The sequence below is a fragment of the Pongo abelii genome, chromosome Y (assembly GCF_028885655.2).
Source record: "Pongo abelii isolate AG06213 chromosome Y, NHGRI_mPonAbe1-v2.0_pri, whole genome shotgun sequence".
NCBI classification, from domain to species: domain Eukaryota; kingdom Metazoa; phylum Chordata; class Mammalia; order Primates; family Hominidae; genus Pongo; species Pongo abelii.
The window spans coordinates 4,110,025-4,131,633 of NC_072009.2; the positions used below are offsets into that span (position 1 = coordinate 4,110,025).

Sequence of the window (21,609 nt, forward strand, 5' to 3'; positions counted from 1 at the left end):
TACAGAATTAACTCAAAATGAATCACAGACCTAATTATAAACCCAATAACTATAAAACTTAGTAAAAAAGACATAGGAGACTGAGAGCAGTAGCTCCGGCTTGTAATCACAGCACTTTGGGGAGGCTGAGGTGGGAGGATCGCTTGAGCACTGGAGTTCAAGACCAGCCTGGGCAACATGGTGAAACTCCATCTCTACAAAAAATACAAAAATTAGGCAGCCTGGGCAACATGGTGAAACCCCATCTCTACAAAAAGTACAAAAATTAGGCAGGTGTGTTTGTGCATGCTTGTAACCCCAACCACCTGGAGGCTGAGGTAGGAGGATCATCTGAGCCCAGGAGATCAGGGCTGCAATGAACCATAGCTGTGTGCCTGCACTCAAGCCTGGGCAAGAGAGGGAGGCCCTGTCTCAAAAAGAAAAAAAAAAGCAAAACCAAAAATGACAAAGGAGAAAATCTAGGCGATCTTAGGTCTGCAATTAACTTTTATAAAACTGCAATACTGAGATATATTCAAGTACAATTATATTTATTTGAAGTATACATACAATTCACCTATTTAAAGTTTTAAATTTAATAACTTTTGGTATACTATATAATTAAATATTATTAATACAGTATAAAGAATATATATTATTATTAACATAGTATACCAAAATTTATTAAATTACTAATTTAAATTGTAGTACACATAGAAAACATAAATCTGCCATTGTAATAACTTTTTTTTTTTTTGAGACAGAGTCTCGCTCTGTCGCCCAGGCTGGAGTGCAGTGGGACCGTATCGGCTCACTGCAACCTCTGTTTCCTGGGTTCAAGCAATTCTCCTGCCTCAGCCTCCCGAGTAGCTGGGATTACAGGTGCCCACCACTACGCCCGGCTAATTTTTTTATTTTGAGACGGAGTCTCTCTCTGTCGCCCAGGCTGGAGGGCAGTGGCGCAATCTCCGCTCACTGCAATCTCCGCCTCTCAGATTCACGCCATTCTCCTGCCTCAGCTTCCTGAGCAGCTGGGACTACAGGCGCCTGCCACCACGCCCGGCTAATTTTTTGTATTTTTACTAGAGATGAGGTTTAACCGTGTTCGCCAGGTTGGTTTCTATCTCCTGACCTTGTGATCCGCCCGCCTCTGTCTCCCAAAGTGCTGGGATTACAAGCTTGAGCCACCGCGCCCGGCCCATGCCCGGCTAATTTTTAAATAGTTTTAGTGGAGATAGGGTTTCACAATGTTGGTCAGGCTGGTCTCACTCCTGACCTCAGGTGATCTGCCTGCCTCAGCCTCCCAAGGTGCTGGGATTACAGTAGTGAGCCACCGCACCCGGCCATTGTAATAACTTCTAAGTGTGCAATTTAGTGGCATTAATTACAGACATAATGTTGTATAACTGTCACCACTATCAATTTTCAAAACTTTTTCTATCACCCTAATCAGAAACTCTGTAACTAGTAAGCAATAACTATTACCTTCTCATCTCAGACCCTGGCAAATCTCTAATCTACTTTCTGTCTTTATTAATTTGTGCATTCTAGATATTTTATGTAAGTGAGAATCAAGTACTGTTGCTCCTTTTGTCCTGTAGCTCAGGCTGATCTCGAACTCACCAAGCACCTAAGCTTCCCACAGTGCTATTACTGTCATGAACCACTGTGCCCCACCAAAAATTACTTTTACTCTGCCTTTTGCTATGACCTTTTTTCAGCATGATTTTGTTTACCTAAGCACATCATTTATTTTCATCATTTCAGTTTATCCCAGTAATATCTATAATAATGATTACTATTATTTCAGCTTCTTACATATCTCAATATCACATGGATAGTAAGAGACTTGGAACCACAGAGTAGTGAAAAAAGACAAATATAATACAATATAGGAAAATATAGAGTAGGAATGATTACTTAATAAAAGTCATTTGAGGTGCTGTGAAAGTTTGTTCACTTACCTACCTATCTTAAGTATGTAGCTTTAGCTTTTTTAGCCTGTATACATTCTAAGACAAAAGTTTATCTTTTTTCTTCCTACTTTGATACTCTTGTCATAATATACTAATTAACAAACCACACTAGCTGTTTGGACTTGAGTAGTCTAGAATAACTGAAAATAGGAAACTGCTATATATATATGTATGTATAATATATATAACCTTTTTTTAGGTACTCCTATTGCAATACCTGCATTTCAGCACTATTCAAAAGTAAAATAAGTCCTGGAGCCAGGTTAGTCATTATGTCCTATTTATTGCTAATTTTCATATACAAATGAGAGCTGTCAGAATTCACAGCTTCTGAATATCAGAAGCGTGTTTACCCTGGTCTATACAGAAAGGAAATAAGTGAGGCCAAAAATGTACTGTAACAGTGCTCCATAATATGAATCTCATAAAGGAGCTGGAATAGACCCTGAGGTCTTCAAGCCTAGTTTCTCAAGATCATATTTTGTAAACTTGTGCTAACAGTTTTGACTATCACAATGATTGGCATGGGCTGCTGACATTTTAGCAGGCAGGGCTCAGGGTGTTAGATGTCCTGTAATTCAGGGACATTCACAGTAGAAAATACTTTTGATAGAATTTAAACCTACAAAATTGCTTTAAACATAAACTCAAAAGTATTTTTAGGCTGGTTGCAGTGGCTTGTGTCTGCAATCCCAGCACTTTGGGAGGCCAAAGCAGGCAGATCCCTTGAGCTCAGGAGTTTGAGCCCAGCTTGGGCAACATGACAAAACCCCTTCTCAATTAAAAAAAAAAAAAATTAGCCTGGCATGGTGGGTGGTGTGCAACTGCGGTCCCAGCTACCGGGAGGCTGAGGTGAATCACTGAACCTAGGAGTTGGATGCTGCAGTGAGCCAAGATCCCACCACTGCACTCCAGCCTGGATGAGGAAGTGAGATCCTGTCACAAAAACAAAAACAAACAAACAAACCAACCAAAAGGATTGTTGAATACTTTAAACCTACAGGGATTGTTGTTTTTTTTCCCCCAAGAAGGCAACGACGGTATAAATTTATATTGTTTTTACCATTTTAGAAATATTACCATTTGCAACTATGTTCATAATACAGTGAGTTGTGAATACATTCTGTTTGTATTTGCAGCTAAATTAGGCAACCACTTGTATATTTGTCAGTGTAGCAGTGGCGGTCATTTACATGGCAAAATACATATTTTATTATAAATATTCTTTTAATTATATAATAATTAGGTTTGTTAGGGGCCAGAGGGGTGTCATTGTGCATCATTTGAGTTTATTTCTTTGGGAGGCAAGGAGAGAGGAAAGGAAGGTCAAAAATGGAGAAGGCCAGTAAATTTATTTTATATATCATGTATGAATTTAACTTGAGAATGGTAAAGGTGTCGACAGAAAATATGTTATAAAAAAGGAAATCTAGCTGACAACTTCAACTTGCCAAAGCAGTAAAGCAACTTCACTCTGGGAACACTGAATAGAATGTGTAAGTTCCAATCACTTTGAATGTTTTAATTTTAAATTCGGAAAAGCAGAAATATTTGTGATAATGTGTTGAGTATGGAAGTATTTGAATTTTAGCACTAGGAAACCCTTTGAAGGACGGTGTAAAATCTGGATATTTAATCTGGTTTCGCTGAGAGTTCAGAGGGAAGAAGTGTTTGTAAAACCACGTATATGGCTGTTAGTTAAAGCCAGGGATCTAGTACTACGCTTTTTTTTTTCTATCTGTCTGTGAATCTGGACTAGAGAGAGGACTGAGAATTTGGCCAAAAAAGGTAACTCCTTCTAGGGCAAAAGACTATTTCCTACGCACTGCAGCCGCCTGTAAGTTGTTACGAACGTAGGACAACTTTGGTGTAGTAGTTCCTTCAGCAGGCCGATCCCCCTCAACCCTAATTCTTTTGGGCAACCAAAAGAGTCTTTCATAATCCCATGGCTAGGCTGGCTTTGGGGACATAGTATATAGCATTGGTTAACCTAGGTTGCAGGGCGCCCGGAAAAACAAGAGACCTATGCCAGTATGTGTTCAGGGCCTAGGTCCCCGGGTAGGTGTGTTATCACCAGGGTCATTCAGTATATAATTGTTTCATTGTTTCGTCAAAACAAGGGACCTATGCCAGGGTGCGTTAAGGGCCTAGGTCCCCCGGTAGGTGTGTTATCATCAACGTCATTCAGTATGTAATTGTTCCATTGTTTGCTCACCCTGTGATGCTAAAGCCGTTTGCTCATAAAGCGCAGGAGCACCGCTAGAAAAACTAGAGGGGTCTTGGGTTCCTGGGTGAACCCCAGCAGCCTAACCCAGTCAAGCCCGTCGAGCCTCTGGCTGGTCACACGTGCTGCGGAATCCACTCAACTTTCCTCAGGTGCAGTCAGGTCCATCCTGCAGAGGGACCTTCTGTGGACCTGTTCTTTCACCTCCCTAACCCGAGGATTGTATTCAAACCACCGTGGATCGCTCACGTAAAATGGTCACTGCGCCTAACACCTGGGATCCCGTAACCCTGATCTGTCTTGGCTTCAGAGCGTTTTTTGACTAGTTCCCACTTTCCTGAAGCTTGTCAAAGGTAGGCGACGGCTAGTTGGAACGGAAAAATTTTACAAAACTTCTTATTCTCGGAAGTAAATGGGAAGAGAGAGTGCTTAAGGAAGAAGGGAAGTTGAGGGTGGGTAAGGAGGAGGGAGCGGGAGTTAGCGGTAGATTGTCACTTTAAGATATCCTCAAGGCGAAAAAGGCGAAAGACACCTTGCTAAATCCCTCGAATTCGAAGACACTGGGAGAGGGCGGGGATAGCAAAGATTTCGCGAATTTTGAGAGGCATTGGGACTACGTAATCCCGCGATCTTATGACTAAACGAACGCGATTTAGGCAGAAGTAACGGTAGCGATAAAGGGATTGGGTGGTGGTGGTGGTGGAGGGGTGGAGCCAACGAGGACGCACGTCGTGCGTGCTGACGTAGTATAGCTGCGGGAGGGGCCATATTACCGCGTAGGCTAACCAGTGTACTTAAGAGGTGTAGGGCCTGTGTGAGAGCTCCGTTATTCGGTCTCACACCTACGTTCGGCTCCCGTATTTTTCGCTTCTCTTCAGGGATGAGTCATGTGGTGGTGAAAAATGACCCTGAACTGGACCAGCAGGTGAGTCAAAGTAAGCCTCCCGAGGCTTTCTACGGGACCCTTTACTTGGCCTAACGGTTTGTGGCGCACTGCTAATTAGTTTTTCAGTTTCACTTCTTGTGGGTTCGTGTGTTATGTGACTGAGACGCTACGGAAATGGGGAAAGAAACTGCATGAGACCATGACAAGACCACGTACGGAAGAGACCGGACGATGGCAGTAACCTTAACAGTAGTGGTTACGCTGGTATTCTGGTGTAGTACCGGGCCTCACGCAATGGCGGCTTTTGTGTTTGCCTGAGCGGTCCCGTGGAGACGCGCATGTGCGACCACGGACCCGTTAGTGAGAAGGGGCGGGGAGGGAGGCGGTTCGCAAAAGGGGACCATTTTAATGTCCAGGGATAAGGTCCTCACTAGGCACCTCTGACGTATTTGCAGTAGTGTCATTGTTAAGAAGAAAGTGTATTCAGGCCACCCAGTGTGTGTAGCGAGAAGAAAGAGTATGGTCTTTGCTCGGGCAAATGGCGACAGTCTTTGTATACTATTGTGTGAGTGGGCAGCGCTGTGTTCCTTGAGCAGAGGGGCCAGGCCTGTGGAATTCTTGAAGACGGGTGACTATAAAGCATAGCGAGACAAGTATCCTGTATCTTGTTTTTGGCGGGGTCCCGTGGTCACGGAGCAACCGTTGCCCGGGTGCTGAGCGTGCCGAAACTGGGCTTCCGGTATGGAAAGTTTTGTGACGCAGAAGGACCGGAAAGGGATGGTGGGGAGGGTAGGGAAGGATGGCTGCCGTGTGTTTCTCTTGACCCTATAGAAATAATGGAAATTGGACGCCCGCGGAAAGACACCTGGAAGCTTAGGGATCCCGCATTGCGCTACACTCCTTTGTTAATTCAGTCACTGGACAGCCGCCTAGCCGAGACCTGTGCGGTTTTGGTGTAGTATTGTACATTTACGTTAAGCGATACATGCAGAAGTCGTCCGCTAGAAAATTAACCTCGAATGTTGATTAGCGGGATAGGTTACTTGTGGTTTACTTTCTTATTACCGTTGAAGGAATGTTGATATGGGTTTAACTCTTTCCATTAAGGAGAGATCCTTTACTTTGAAAGTCTGGGCGATGAGGGAGAAGATATGTGGTCAACGTGTTAGATCAGACTCTTTTTCTGTGTCAGGAACCCACCGCGCTTTTGCATTTGGCACTCCAGTCGTTTGCAAGCTTATCCATCCCTGCATTTCTGCCTCCCAAGTCTAGGGGAGAGAATAAATAAAGAGCATACTTGTTTTTTTTAACCAAAAAAGGATACCATCCGAACTTCTTAGTTGTGATTAAAGCTTAGTGATGCTAAGTAATTTTAAATTTTGCTGTTAGGTGTCGTTTGAGGGATTTAATGGTCTGCCTTTGAAGGTTATTTTTCCACTGACGGCGTATTAACGCCTGCAATTTACTGAGACTTGATGTGTGAAATATTAAATAGACCACAGAAATAGAAAATGAAGAGCCTGGGCAATACGAATTTATGTTTTCTATGTAATTGGCATCCGTTTAACTCTTGATAAACCGTGCTCTCTAGTTCACTAGAATTAAGTAGTAAACAAATTCAAATGGCAAAATTTTTAAGTACAGTAGTATCTTAATGATTCATGTAATGTGATAGTAGCTTGAACTTTTAATATATATGTAAGCATGCTACGGCATAGGAAGGTTGTGCAAAAAGGTGACGAAGTTGCTCTTGGCATTGGTTTTAACGTGTTTTTTGAAAAAAATCTGTTTTGACGTAACTTTTTTTTTTTTTCCGTCACTGCTTAAGAGTAGTTCTCGGTAGGGTATTATGCTGAAAGTCCTTAGAGCGAAATAACCTTTTTTCTTTTTTTAAAATCCATCAGTATAAGGAGGCAGGAATTGAGATTGGATATGTCATTTTAGAAGCATTAAACACGAGATGTGTTGCTTATTAACTTTGTAACCAAAGACCTCCGAATTTGATGTTTAGTATGGGAGAGATAAGTGCTACCATCTTCATAAAGTATCAAACATTAAATGACAGCTGTGTAAAGCCGTATAGTACTCAAAACGTAGTGAAGTTGGTTTTTATTTTAGCTTTTGATGTTTAGGAATTTATCTGCATTAAAAATAGTTGTACCGTCTTCAGGGCAAAGAGAAATTAAGGAATCTTCAAATGCTTCTAATGTCCATTTATTTTTAGGGTTAGAATATCAAGAAAACCACTGTCATTGGGAACATTTCACTATCATGACTAGCTAAATTGGATGTTGAAGTTACTGAGAAATTGATGGTAAATGTTTTTAGTTAGGAAAGTTTTCACTATGGATAATTGTGAAGGAAAATTTGTTTTGAATTAATGAATTCGAACTCATTACTGTGAAACTGCTGGTATTCAGCTGATGCCATTTGCATTTGTCATGGTTGGTAGACCTGGGCATCTTTAAAACCTTAGCAGGTAATGCCAGGCCGACATGGCAGCTAAGTTTGTGGTACAGGATAAGATTGGAATCTAGGTCTCATTTGTCTTTTGTGATGTTATCTGTTCTTGTGTATCAACATGTGAACTATCGATATCTCTTTTAGCTTGCTAACCTGGACCTGAACTCTGAAAAACAGAGTGGAGGAGCAAGTACAGCGAGCAGTAAGTAAAACTTTTTTTAAAAATGAAGTGTTTATTAGAGCTTAATGTTAATATCTTACTGGACTTGTTAATTTTAAATTTACATTTTTTTCTTTTCAATTTGACTATATAAAAATAAGAGATATTTTGGTATGTCTGGGTAATAAAATACACTGTTTACGTATGTCTACTGAAAATACAAAAAATTATCCTGGCGCTGTGGTACCTGCTTGTAGTCCCAGCTACTCATGCGGCTGAGATGGGAGAATTTGCTTGAGCCTGGGAGGCTGGAAGCTTCAGTGAGCTATCAGGCCACTGCACTCCAGCATGGGCGACAGAGACCTTGACTCAAAAAACAAAACAAAATCAAGAACCTTAATGTAATACACATTATTTTTAGAAAAGCATTGCCATTCATTTCTGGCCCAGCATGGAATATAAGCCCATCCTGTGAATTGACCTGCATTGTGTTAAACCTAATGAAAGAACTTTAAACTGTGCGTTTATGTGCTACACCTACTGCTGTTGCCCATGAAGAACCTAACATTCAGTGATAAAACCAAGCTCATCTGATTTTAAGGTGATGGGTTAGCTATATTCCTGTGAAAGGAAATTAGTTATAAAGACATTCTTTTGAAACACTTGGTCTTGTTTGTTTTTGTAAGATTGGGTGAGGTTAGTATTTGGATAGGAGGGTAAGGTTGGTGGTTATTTGGGTAGTGTCCCTGGTTTGAGTCCAGGTGTCTTAACTGTTGTTCAACAAGGAAAGCAGTTGGTACGCTCTGAAAACAAAACAAAACAAAACACTTTAAGTTTTATAAATTTATTTCAAACTTTGTCATTATATTAACGTTATAGAGATTTAACTGGTAGAGACATTTTTGGATATTTAGTTAAATCCAAAAGTAGATTTAGTTCAAATTTGGATTTTTGAGTAACAAAATCAAGTAGTCAGTTAATTACTGTCTACTTCATAAGTTATTTTACTTCTTAATCATAGACTGGGCTGTTGATTTAACTTAAAACACTTGATTTGTTTTCCAGATCATTTTCACTTTCCAACTTTTCATGTTTTTATGGTATTTAATCTACCAGTACAGATTTTTTTTTTTTGAGACAGAGTCTTGCTCTGTCACCCAGGCTGGAGTGCAGTGGTGCGATCTTGGCTCACCCCAAGCTCCCCCTCCCAAATTCATGCCATTCTCCTGCCTCAGCCTCCTGAGTAGCTGGGACTACAGGTGTCCGCGACCATGCCCAGCTAATTTTCTGTATTTTTTTTTTAGTAGAGACAGGGTTTCACCTTGTTAGCCAGGATGGTCTCGATCTCCTGACCTCTTGATCTGCCCACCTTGGCCTCCCAAAGTGCTGGGATTACAGGCGTGAGCCACTGTGACCAGCCCAATACAGATTTTTTAAAAGCCTCTTACTGGGTAGTTAATTTAGTATAGCACATAGAGTCTTTTTTTTTCCTAGTAGGCTTTTATACTGGGGTAATTACCATGTTTAATGGTCAGTGTTGATTCATGAAGCAGTTATTGGGAATAGATCCTTTTAAAACATAATTGTTAGATAACCACTACTAGCTACTGTAATATTTGTGGTTTGCAATGTATTTTAGAGTAAGCATTTTGTCCGCTCGTTTTGCAAAGTAGTTTATTGTATAAAATACAGGTTTTAAAAGTTTGTTTTCCAGGACCTATTTTTTAATAGACATTTTCTAAAAAGGCAGTATCTTGGTGAAGTTATAGGCTTCTAATTTTACCTTTTCTCTTTTAGAAGGGCGCTATATACCTCCTCACTTAAGGAACAGAGAAGCATCTAAAGGTACGTCTTTAAGGCAACTTTGTAGACCTAATCTTTAGCATCTAATCAAAGCCGAGGGAAAAAAGTAACTTTAGGAAGTCTGTAAACGTTTTTCGTCCCCTCCTGTGCCTCTTTTGGACTGTCTTTAAGAACTAGCACTTTCTGTTTTTGGAAAAGTTCGTATAATGTTGAATGATGGATAGTTGTTGTTTCCTTTGGCAAACTGAGCCCAAAGAATCTGGGTTTTATATAGTGCTTTACCTGTTTGTAAACATTTATGTTTGAAATTTGAAACCAGTGTATTTGTGGAAATGCCTTATGTAAAAGAAACAGTGTAGTAATAAAGTCCTGCTTGCTGCTGTCTCGAAAAGTTAGCACAGCAAAAATGGGTTTTTTTTTTTTCAGATTAGTTAACAGTTGTTAAGACTACCACTTTTGGCCACATCCATTAAGCTGGTGAGACTGTCTGGTTTTGGCTTAAAACAGCTTCATTTGAAAGGTGTTGTATGAAATGCATTAAAACACTTAGGATGGTTTACTATTAAATTTGTAATTTAGAAAAGTTTAATTGGGGTGATGTTTTGAGTGCTGCATATACATCAAAAAAATTCTAGGAGAAGGAAAGGTCAGGAAAAGTATTTAAAACCAAAAGGAAAGAAGGTAATGATAAAGAGGTGTGGAGTGGGTTTGTATTTCTATGTTTAGTCTGTAGCCTTTGTATAAGGCTAAGTATGTTTATCAGAAAACCACTTAGCTAATGATTGTATTCTTTTTCAGAATAACTGGAGAATTTCTTTTATCACAGGTATTCTTAGTATTGCATCTGGCTGGAATTGCATCAAAGGTTTATTAAGTGCCTTAAGGAGAGTTGGCAATGTTTTAGTAGTTGAGGGGATGGAAGAGACCTTAAACATCTAACTTCCTAAATCTGGGAAGTACAATTGATTTAGTACAATAGATCTAGATTTAGGAAGTACAATTATTCATTTGTCTGATATTGGAGATTTAAAAGCAGGGGAAAATAACTTTATTAACTTGTAACTTTAAACATTCATTGGAATGTTTGAATTTAGGTAAGTGTGTGGTTGTGGAGTGAGTTTACTCTTGTCATTTTTTTTTATCAGTTTGTAGACCTGGAAAGTAGGCAACAGTGAGGGTTTTTTTTTTTTTTTTAACACAAGTATATCTTATTCTTACGGAGCATATTAAGATTACATAGTTACTTTTGTACTTTTAGAATTTGAGACTGTCTTAGAGGTCTGGTAGAGCAAAGTAGACAACATGGAAATTCCTTGTTTTGTATTGACTACTTTCATTTAGTTGATGTGTTTCTTTTTGGTGTTACTAGATAAAGCTAGATTTTAAAAAATGCATTAAGATGCTCAACTAACTAGTCCTGTTTATACTGTTGTTGATAGGTAGCAAGTTGCCTTCTCCAGGTTCTTCATTGAATGAGTCCTTGTTTACCATGATGCTTGCTACATAGAGTTGCTACATACTGCTATGAATGAGTAGTTTTTTGGTCATAAAGTGCATAGAGTGGAGCTTTTTTTTTTGAGACGGAGTCTTGCTGTGTTGTCCAGTCTGGAGTACAGTGGTGCGATCTCAGCTCACTGCAAGCTCCACCTCCTGGGTTCACGCCATTCTCCTGCCTCAGCCTCCTGAGTAGCTGGGACTATAGGTGCCCACCCCAACGCCTGGCTAATTTTTTTGTATTTTTAGTAGTGATGGGGTTTCACCGTGTTAGTCAGGATGGTTTTGATCTCATGACCTTGTGATCCGCCTGCCTCCGCCTCCCAAAGTGCTGGGATTACAGGTGTGAGCCATCTCTGTCTTAATCCATCTGACATATTTCTTCTGATTATGTCAAGCTTTTCTTAGTTCAAGCTTTTCTCTAGGGTAACCCACAGTCCCTGAGGTAATCTTTTACTTAGCTGGGCCTTCCCAAAATGTGTATTATATATAGCATATGTTAAATGTTTAGGTTTAACACCATTTGTATTATTCAGGATTTGTCAAGGATGGGACATAACTAAGAAACTAACATAGTGGACTTGCATTAGCTACAAGTTCAGCTTAAAAATTGGGAACTTGGAATCCCTCTTAGTCAGTCATAGCTTAAAAAAAAGACTCATCTTAAATAATTTAATAGGAGTAGGTTTATATTTTGGATATGTAACATTTACACTTATAAAATGAACGAAAAAAATTGTTACGATAGTATAGTATTAATAGCATAGCTATGTTACATGCAAGCTACCTTGTTCTCAGGTCATGAGATTACTTTGCTTCATATAATAATCTCTGGTGGAAGAAAACATTAAAGCTTTTAAAAATTCTGCTTATGGGACTTGTTGACTTTTGGTCCCATGAAAAGATAAAGGAAGACTACATGTGAAGTACTTCATATATGGAAAGATGCAAATTATGTAAAAGTCTTGTCACCTTCTGATTTTTGCTTTTTTGTTGAAGGATTCCATGATAAAGACAGTTCAGGTTGGAGTTGCAGCAAAGATAAGGATGCATATAGCAGTTTCGGGTCTCGAGATTCTAGAGGAAAGTCTGGTTATTTCAGTGAACGTGGAAGTGGATCAAGGGGAAGGTAAATCTCAGCTTGTATGTGTATACAGTAGCAATTTAGGAATCTTAATTTGGTAAGTTCTCATTCTTCATACTTTCAATGGTCAAGCATGTTTTTAACAGATTACTCATGGATTTAAAGCAGAATGTTGGTTTACTCATTGTTGTGTTAGCAGTAAGAGATCTTTACGAAAATTAATGTATTAAATTAGATGAATATGGTATTTGACACAGTGAAATCTGTTTCGACTTAAATGATACTTACAGCATGTCTGTGACAGCTTTAAACACTTCATTTTTGATGTGTGTTATAAGTTGATCTTAAAAACCTAATAGCTGTATTTAATCCTGTCTTCTGTTTTTCACAAATAGGAATAAAACTCTTAAAATATTATCTTGTCACATGTCTACTTTCATATAAAGGAGAAATTCAAGTGTTATTCCTGCTTTCCTACTAGTAAATATATTTAGATGATACTATTTTAAATGAAGATATAAAGTATGTAACTAGTATAAGTATTTGAAAACCTAATTCTTAGCATGTGAGGTCTAAGCTGTGTGATTTTATACAAATTTTTATAATTTTCTTAAAAATGAAGATGTAAATTACATTCTAAGTACTGGTTAATTAGAGGGCCTTACTTCACATGAGAAACGAATATTGAATTGCCAGTATCTTTGACAGGTGGTTGTGTTCAGTAATTCAACTGATACCCGAGTACGTTTCTAGAGCGATGGTAATCTAACATGGGCTAAATCATGTACTTTTGATTGCTTGTGTCATTCAGATTTGATGATCGTGGACGGAGTGACTATGATGGTATTGGCAATCGTGACAGACCTGGCTTTGGCAGATTTGAACGGAGTGGACATAGTCGTTGGTGTGACAAGTCAGATGAAGATGACTGGTCAAAACCACTTCCACCAAGCGAACGCTTGGAGCAGTAAGTTTTTGAAGTGTATGTTAATTGTTATGAAATTTATTGCTTAGTATAACATATGTAATAATTCTTTGATTTCAGAGAACTGTTTTCTGGAGGAAACACTGGGATTAACTTTGAGAAATACGATGATATACCAGTAGAGGCAACCGGCAGTAACTGTCCTCCACATATTGAGAATGTAAGTTTTTTGTTTGACTCTTAAAGTTATTAATGCAAACCCATTGGATTATAAAAAAAATTAATGTCATTATTAAGAATAATTGTGGAATTAAAAATTCATCAAACATTTGAAGCATCCAATTTTTTTTTTTTTTTTTTTTTTGAGACAGAGTCTTGTTCTGTCACGCGGGCTGGAGTGCAGTGGCATGATCTGAGCTCACTGCATTCTCCTCTCTGGGTTCAGGCCATTCTCCCACCTCAGTGTCTTAAGTAACTGGGACTACAGGCGCACACCACCACACCCAGCTGATTTTTGTACTTTTAGTAGAGACAGGGTTTCGCCATGTTGGCTAGGCTGGTCTCAAATTCCTGATCTCAAGTGATCTTCTTCACACCTTAGCCTCCCAGAGTGCTGGGACTACAGGCATCAGCCACCATACCTGGCCTCCAAAAACTTTTTTCAATGTAGATTAAACCCAGGCATTTTCTTAAAAAATGCCACGAATCTTTTACTGAAATCATAGCATCTGTAAACCAAATCAGACAGTTTAGTTGGTTACTTCCATTAATATGTTAGTATAAAACAGAAATTGCTACAGATACATACAGCATTTTGTATCTGCTGTGTTTACTTCTGTATTTACTTGTATTTGATTAACCTGGTTAAATTTCTCGGCAGTTTAGCGATATTGACATGGGAGAAATTATCATGGGGAACATTGAACTTACTCGCTATACTCGTCCTACTCCAGTGCAAAAACATGCCATTCCTATTATTAAGGGAAAAAGAGACTTAATGGCTTGTGCCCAAACAGGTAAGCTTACTTGATACGAAGTGAAAAGTTAAGAATACCTGATCAGACTTACTTTAAAAGTAGTATGTTCTGAAGGGATGTTCCGAATCCTATGTTTAGCATTTGAGGTAGGTAAACATTAGCTGAGGATGTGTCTTTTTGTGTATACCTTTGGATCCTTGGGATGAAACTAGTGTTTTTATCTGGACATCTTGAGGAAGCTTATGGCAAAATCTTCTTTAAGAAATAGAACTGTGTATTTTGCAGTTAACTCCTGCAAAATAGAAGCTAGCAAACTGCAGCCTTTAGGTCAAACCTTGCTCTTGTTTATTTTTCAGTAGCTCTTGTTATTTTTGAATAGCTGTATTGAAATATAGCCATATCCATTTGTTACGTCTGTAGCTGTAGAGGTTAGCCAGAGATGTGGCAGAGAGACTGGCTTGCAAGAGCCATGTAGCTCTTCACAGAAAGTTTACTGACCCCTGCTTTACCTTCCAACAGTATATAGTGATTACAAAGAAATGTTGAACTAAAAGTTGATGCCACTTTTCAGAAAAATGGTTGTGTTTTGTACAAATTGAAATGCATTGTGTAAAAATAAAGTACAGTAGACATTTTATGTTCTTAGGTTTGCCATATAAATTTACTATAACTTCCTAGAAAATTGGAAATAAAGTAAGAAAAATTTTCTTAATATTCAAGGGCATTTAGAACACTTTGTCATCTGTTAATATTCAGAAATGATAAGGCAGTGTTTTGTTTTCAGGATCTGGGAAAACTGCAGCATTTCTTTTACCCATACTGAGTCAGATATATACAGATGGTCCAGGAGAAGCTTTGAAGGCTGTGAAGGTAAAGGTTTTGTTACAAAATAAGACATTTTTGTTTTAAAAAGCCTTGTAAAGCCCCGTTGACTTTTCTAACTGAAGCCGTATATACTTTATTTTCATTTTTTTTTACCCTATTCACCCACTGAAAATAAGTTTGTAGATGTAATCTGCAAATCATAAAGAGAAAGTGATGAATTTTTAAAAATAAGTTTTGGGTTATAAATTTAAAATTGTATTTATTTTTTAGGAAAATGGAAGGTATGGGCGCCGCAAACAATATCCAATATCCTTGGTTTTAGCCCCAACAAGAGAATTGGCTGTACAGATCTATGAGGAAGCCAGAAAAGTAAAATACTCATTTTAGTGATTATTGCTTTTCTCATTTATCAAATGATGTTTTCATAGCCACTGACATGTTCTTTGCTTAAAGTTTTCCTACCGGTCTAGAGTTCGTCCTTGTGTAGTTTATGGTGGTGCTGATATTGGTCAGCAGATTCGGGACTTAGAACGTGGATGCCACTTGTTAGTAGCCACTCCAGGACGTCTAGTGGATATGATGGAAAGAGGAAAGATTGGATTAGACTTCTGCAAGTATGTCAGTTTTCATATATGGGATGCATCTGTTTTTGTGTTAAAAGTTGATTACTTTTGCTGTATTTTACTAGTACTGCTTTAACTTTAGTAATTTAATTTTCTTCATAGTTTTGAAAATTGCAGTTAACGTTTTTGTTAAAGAGTAAATGAAATTTTAATTGAGGCTCTGAGCATTTTAACAATGAACATGGGTAATTTGGTTGTCACCTTGAGCATTTTATCGCATGATTTTTTGTGTGTGTGTGTATGCATTTGTTGAATATGTGTCAAATTGTGATACTGCAATAGTTACTATTTCAGTAACTATGTTAGTGTAATTAATTACACGACTATATATAGTAATTAGTTTCTCAGATCTAATAATCCAATATCAACTGAGGGTTTTCATAATAGGTACTTAGTGTTGGATGAAGCTGATAGGATGCTGGATATGGGATTTGAACCTCAGATACGTCGTATAGTTGAACAAGATACTATGCCACCAAAGGGCGTTCGTCACACCATGATGTTTAGTGCTACTTTTCCTAAGGAAATACAGGTACTGTTTGACGTTTGAACTTGTATTCAGAACATTTGCGTTTATTCATTATCTTCAGATAATTTATGTATTAAAATAGGTAATTGAGTATTTTTCTCACTGTTTCAGATGCTTGCTCGTGACTTTCTGGATGAATATATCTTTTTGGCTGTAGGTAGAGTAGGCTCTACCTCTGAGAACATCACACAGAAAGTAGTTTGGGTGGAAGACTTAGATAAACGGTCATTTCTGCTGGACCTTTTAGGTGCAACAGGTAAATTGTGAATAAGAATAGTGTCAGTTACATGTAAAGATAATAATCTCTTTACCTCTCTTCTGGCCTTTCCCCCTGTCTTTTATCCTCTTTCTAAACATGGCTAAAACAATGCTTACATTAATTGGCTCTGTTTGCATGCTTCCAAGATGTATTTTAGCACAAGGACTAGAATTAAGCCAGTTAATAATTCAGATTAAGTAGTGATGCTAATTCACTGTGAGTAAACAAAGCCTTATAATGTTTCAGGGAGGGATTCACTGACTTTAGTGTTTGTGGAGACCAAAAAGGGAGCAGATTCCCTGGAGGATTTCTTATACCATGAAGGATATGCTTGTACTAGTATTCATGGAGACCGGTCACAGAGAGATCGAGAGGAGGCCCTTCACCAGTTTCGCTCGGGAAAAAGCCCAATTCTAGTGGCTACAGCTGTATGTATATTTTATTTTTTAGTTAATCGTGTGGATAGTGCTTTTTTTTTAATAGAAGTTATTTTTCAGGTGGCAGCACGAGGACTAGACATTTCAAATGTGAGACACGTTATCAATTTTGATTTGCCAAGTGATATTGAAGAATATGTGCATCGTATTGGCCGTACAGGACGTGTAGGAAACCTGGGTAAGGGGTTTGTTAGACAGTTCATTTTTTTATTGTGATGCATACAGGCAAGATTTGACACAGAATCTTAAAAATAGAACGTTTATTTTTGAGGTAAAATTTCATATCAGATTAATCAAACAAGTAAAAGTTTTTCTTCCAGTCTCTTTGGTTTGGTTATATTACAAATTACAATGTCATATTTTAGTTTCCTACTTACTATATTTTATATAGGAATATAAGAATACTCCGCTACTTTATGGAAACTGAATGTACTTTTTTTGAACACTTTAGGCCTTGCCACCTCATTCTTTAATGAAAAAAATATGAATATTACAAAGGATTTGTTGGATCTTCTTGTAGAAGCTAAACAAGAAGTGCCTTCTTGGTTGGAAAATATGGCTTATGAACACCACTACAAGGGTGGCAGTCGTGGACGATCTAAAAGGTACACACTTTTGAGCCTTCACTCTTGTTATTACTAGGGGCAAGAAGCTTTCAGAGTTAATTTAAAAGTGTTAAACAGTTATTTTCAACAATAATACATAAACATTTTGGGCAAGGGATGACTATTAGAGAGGGTGACAAGGTTGTGTCAGTTCCTCACCGCTGTGAGTCCTGTAGAAACACTGTTAGAACACATTGGGACATTAATGGGATGGTTCCCATTGGAACATAATGGAATTGAAGTGAAAAATTGGGGATTGCAAAGTTTAAGCAGGAATTTTCAGTTTAATTGAACTTTATACTTAACACTGCCATGCCATATTTTTGCTTACAATAATAGATTCAGTGGAGGATTTGGTGCCAGAGACTATCGACAAAGTAGTGGTTCCAGCAGTTCTGGCTTTGGTGCTAGTCGTGGAAGCAGCAGCCGCAGTGGTGGAAGTGGTTACGGCAACAGCAGAGGATTTGGTGGAGGTAATGTTAATTTTTCTTTTAGGAAAGGCATTTTGTTTTTCTTTTTTTTTTTGAGATGGAGTCCCACTGTGTCACTCAAGCTGGAGTCCAGTGGCCTGATCTCGACTCACTGGAAGTAACCCTCCTGTCTCAGCCTCCTAAGTAGCTGGGATTACAGGTGCGTGGCAACATGCCCAGCTCATTTTTTTCTATTTTTAATAGAGATGGGGTTTCACCATGTTGGCCAGGCTGGTCTCTACCTCCTGACCTCATGATCCGCACACCTTGGCCTCCCAAAGTGCTGGGATTAGAGACTTGAGCCACTGTGCCTGGCCTGGGCTCTTTGTTTTTCTTACAAGTTCTCTTTTTCAAAATGTAATTCATTGGGGAAATTTGATTTCTGAGGGACACAAAATGCAACACTAGATTTCTTTTACTGGTTTTATGTTAAAGTACTTGAGGAAAAAAAAGGTGTTAATGGATGACTTAATTTCTCTCTCAACATTTTTCTTGATAGGTGGCTATGGAGGCTTCTACAATAGTGATGGATATGGAGGAAATTATAACTCCCAGGGGGTTGACTGGTGGGGCAACTGAATCTGCTTTGCAGCAAAGTCACCCTTACAAACAAGCTAATATGGAAACCACATGTAACTTAGCCAGACTATATCGTGTAGCTTCAAGAACTTGCAGTGCATTACCAGCTGTGATTCTCCTGATAATTCAAGGGAGCTCAAAGTCACAAGAAGAAAAATGAAAGGAATAAACAGCAGCCCCATTCAGAAATGGTTTGAAGACGTAAATTGCTGTAGTTTGGATTAAACTCTTCCCTTCCTGCTTTAGTCCTACCCCAAACTGCATTTATAATTTTGTGACTGAGGATCATTTGTTTGTTAACGTACTGTGACTTTAGACAACTTACTACTTTGATGTCCTGTTGGCTCAGTAATGCTCACGATACCAATTGTTTTGACAAAATAAATTTACTAAACTTGGCCTAAAATCAAACCTTGGCACACAGGTATGATACAACTTTAACAGGAATCATCAATTCATCCATAAATATAAAAAGGAAAAAAAACTTCTGGCAGTAGCCTGCATTAGGACTGTTTAGTTTTTGCAGACTTGGGGGTTGGGAGAACATCTTAAAGCATTAAAGCATAGGTTTTTTATATGGCCAACCTGTACTAAATTAAGTTCTGACTTGCTCACTCTATCCTGGATAGACACTTAGAAACTTACACTCTTTAAGCCATTCCAGTCATGATGAGGTGGAATGTATCAATATACCCATTAATATTTTTGAAAGAGCTCTTTTAGGTTAATTCAAGTAAGTACAGCAGTTTCTCATTTAATGTTTAGGGAGTTTATTCTGAGCTAGGCAAACGTGGGCATACTATCACAAGAAAGGTTTAAAGCTTTGATAAAATGGGGGAGATTTCATTTAATCAGTTTTTTTAATGCCTGCTATAGAAATTTGAAATGTTAGAATGGCTGACCATGGCAGTGACCAGGCCTCACTACAGGCCTGGTTGGATTCTGGTCTTTAATGCATGCTAGTGTTGATGTTTTTTGGTCAAGAAGGGTTTAAACAGAAAGGATTATGCAGCAGGCTTTAATTTAATGTAGATTCATATTGCTCTGTTAAAGCTGCATTGAAATGTTAAAATGGCTTACACTTGTAGACTTTGCAAATCTAAGAGTAACAGAAATCCTTGAAATCACAGATTGCAAATACGTACTAAACTGCACAAGGAGTGTGTTCTATATGTGCAGTTTTAGTGTGTTTTAGTTGCATAGGTTTCCATGGTATTTATAGTCTCTTGTGCTAAATTTGGCCAAAGATGATTGTCCACCACTAAAAATGCCTCCCACTTGGAATTCTGTACTGATTTTGTGGCCAGATGCAATGATCTTTAAAAACAGATCTTTTCAGTGGCATAAGAAGTTGGCAAAAATTTCTTAAAAGTGCAATAGATTTTCAAGTGTATTGTGCCTTGTTCTAAAACTTTTAAGTAGGTGCATTTGACAGTATTGAGGTCATTTGTTAAGGTGCTATTTCAATTAGTGTAGGTTTAGACTCTTGTACATTTCTCCCATAACTTTTTACAAAGTACTTATTTTATTGCACATTCAGAGAATTTTATATATATATGTCTTGTGTGGGTGTCCTTGACCTTCCAATCTTATTTTGTCTCTTGGAGATTGTTGAATGCAGCCAGTGAAGAAGTAGATTCCTAAATTTTATTGGGGACCATGGAATGGTAGTTGAGAAGAAAACTATTTGCACACAACAGATTTTAGATACTTTTTGCTGCTAGTTGTGTAATATTTATTGAACATTTCGACAAATATTTATTTTTGTAAGCCTAAAAATGATTCTTTGAAAGTTTAAAGAAACTTGACCAAAAGACAGTACAAAAAACACTGGCACTTGAATGTTGAATGTCACCGTATGTGAAATAATATATTTCGGGGTAGTGTGAGCTTTTAATGTTTAAGTCCTATTAAACTTGAGTCAAATTAAGCAGACCCGGCATTGGCAATGTAGCTGTAATTTTCTGACAAAATTTAAGACAAAATTGTCAACTTGAAACTAAAACATGCCAAGGTTTTGATATACTTGTCTTAAGATATTAGTGAAACACTTCTGAACACTGATAGGAAGTGTCTACATCCACAAAGTTTCTCTGAGTTTTGTTATGTGTTTTGTTTTGTTTGATTTTCAGTGATTGTCTGGCATATTTACAGTCTCAAACGTGGTTATTTTTGTCAGTGACTTAACATTCAGTTTTATCAGCCAGCAGTATTTTTCAGTAAATAAAGAATGGAATTGCTGAATGTAATCATTGAACCTTGAGTCACTGTAAAAGTTTAGTAATTGCTTATTGTATTAGTTTTAGATGCTGGCACTGCATGTGCTCTGTTTATTCTGATTTTACTAAAATAAAAAGTTCAAAAGTCTTTCTGCCGTCACTTGTAGCTTAATGTTGAGTTGAAGATGAACTTGTGCTCTTAACCTGAAGATTTGAAATCTGATTTCTTGGCTAACTACCAAAGCTGTTTGTGAAATATGTCCTGAGGCTAGAAGTAGTTCTTTCTTTGCCTTACATATTTGAATAAATGATGAAGGTGGTAGAAGGTTGGAGTTGTGAGGCAGGTTTTGTATTCTAACTGATGGAAATCTAAAAGGTCTATACATGCAGCATGTATTGCATTTTGGTTTAAGCAACTTAATACGAGTGTGATTGTTATTTTAAGCATTCTTGATGTGAAAGATGGCTGAACTAAATGAATTGAGTAAAAAGTCAGTTGCCTAACAAATTACCTTTTGATTGTAAGTAGTTACCTACTTAAGGTCAAGAGTTACTTGGAGTAGGTTAATGATAGTTGAGAATCGCATAAGCACCTTTTGTCCAACTTCTTTTTTCTGGTGGCTGACAATCCCATTAACACATTGCAGCAGTTAGTGCCGCCTAACAAACACGATAGGCAAACTAGGCAAACTAGGCAAACTAGGCAAACTGGTCTAACGTGTTAACGTTTGAAATAGGTTTTTTTAAGGAAGTCAAGAACCTCAGTGTCCCTTTGTGTCCCCTTTTGGCAACCAACCTCAAACTGCAAAGGATAAGCACTGTTCTTTTAACAGCACACATAAACTTTAGTCTAATAAACTTGGTGTAAAGGAGATCTACAGGTTTTTTTTTAACTCATTGTTTGCACTGCTACGTTTGTGAGATGAAATTACGTTGTTACTTAGAATTGTAACATAATGATAGTTGTGTGGAATCCTGTTGTGTAAATAGCACCTAATTTCTAGTTTGTAGTGGCAACAAACTGTTTTAATATGATTATGGTAAATGGCAATGCTCCTACATGTCTTACCTGTTTTCAGTAGATACTGCTGG

The 21,609-nt window shown here is 38.0% G+C and overlaps 1 protein-coding gene across 2 annotated transcripts; it reads left to right on the forward strand.

Annotated features, from left to right (window-relative positions):
• The first annotated feature begins 4,065 nt into the window (after positions 1 to 4,065).
• On the forward strand, positions 4,066 to 20,665 carry DDX3Y (DEAD-box helicase 3 Y-linked). Of its 2 annotated transcripts, XM_054545291.1 has the most exons (18): positions 4,066 to 4,532; positions 5,058 to 5,104; positions 7,673 to 7,730; positions 9,486 to 9,533; positions 11,985 to 12,114; positions 12,881 to 13,036; positions 13,115 to 13,214; positions 13,875 to 14,010; positions 14,756 to 14,841; positions 15,067 to 15,165; positions 15,250 to 15,410; positions 15,807 to 15,951; positions 16,060 to 16,204; positions 16,454 to 16,635; positions 16,705 to 16,822; positions 17,096 to 17,249; positions 17,589 to 17,722; positions 18,219 to 20,665. In XM_054545291.1, the coding sequence occupies exons 2-18, from the start codon at positions 5,060 to 5,062 to the stop codon at positions 18,296 to 18,298; spliced, it is 1,977 nt and encodes a 658-aa protein (XP_054401266.1). In that variant the 5' UTR covers positions 4,066 to 4,532; positions 5,058 to 5,059; the 3' UTR covers positions 18,299 to 20,665.
• The last annotated feature ends 944 nt before the right edge of the window (positions 20,666 to 21,609 follow it).

Coding starts and splice junctions, on each gene's coding strand:
- DDX3Y (XM_054545291.1), top strand. CDS start 5,060: ATGAGTCATGTGGTGGTGAAAAATGACCCTGAACTGGACCAGCAG. Junction 9,534..11,984: donor GAACAGAGAAGCATCTAAAG/GTACGTCTTTAA, acceptor TTTTTGTTGAAG/GATTCCATGATAAAGACAGT. Junction 13,037..13,114: donor CCAAGCGAACGCTTGGAGCA/GTAAGTTTTTGA, acceptor CTTTGATTTCAG/AGAACTGTTTTCTGGAGGAA.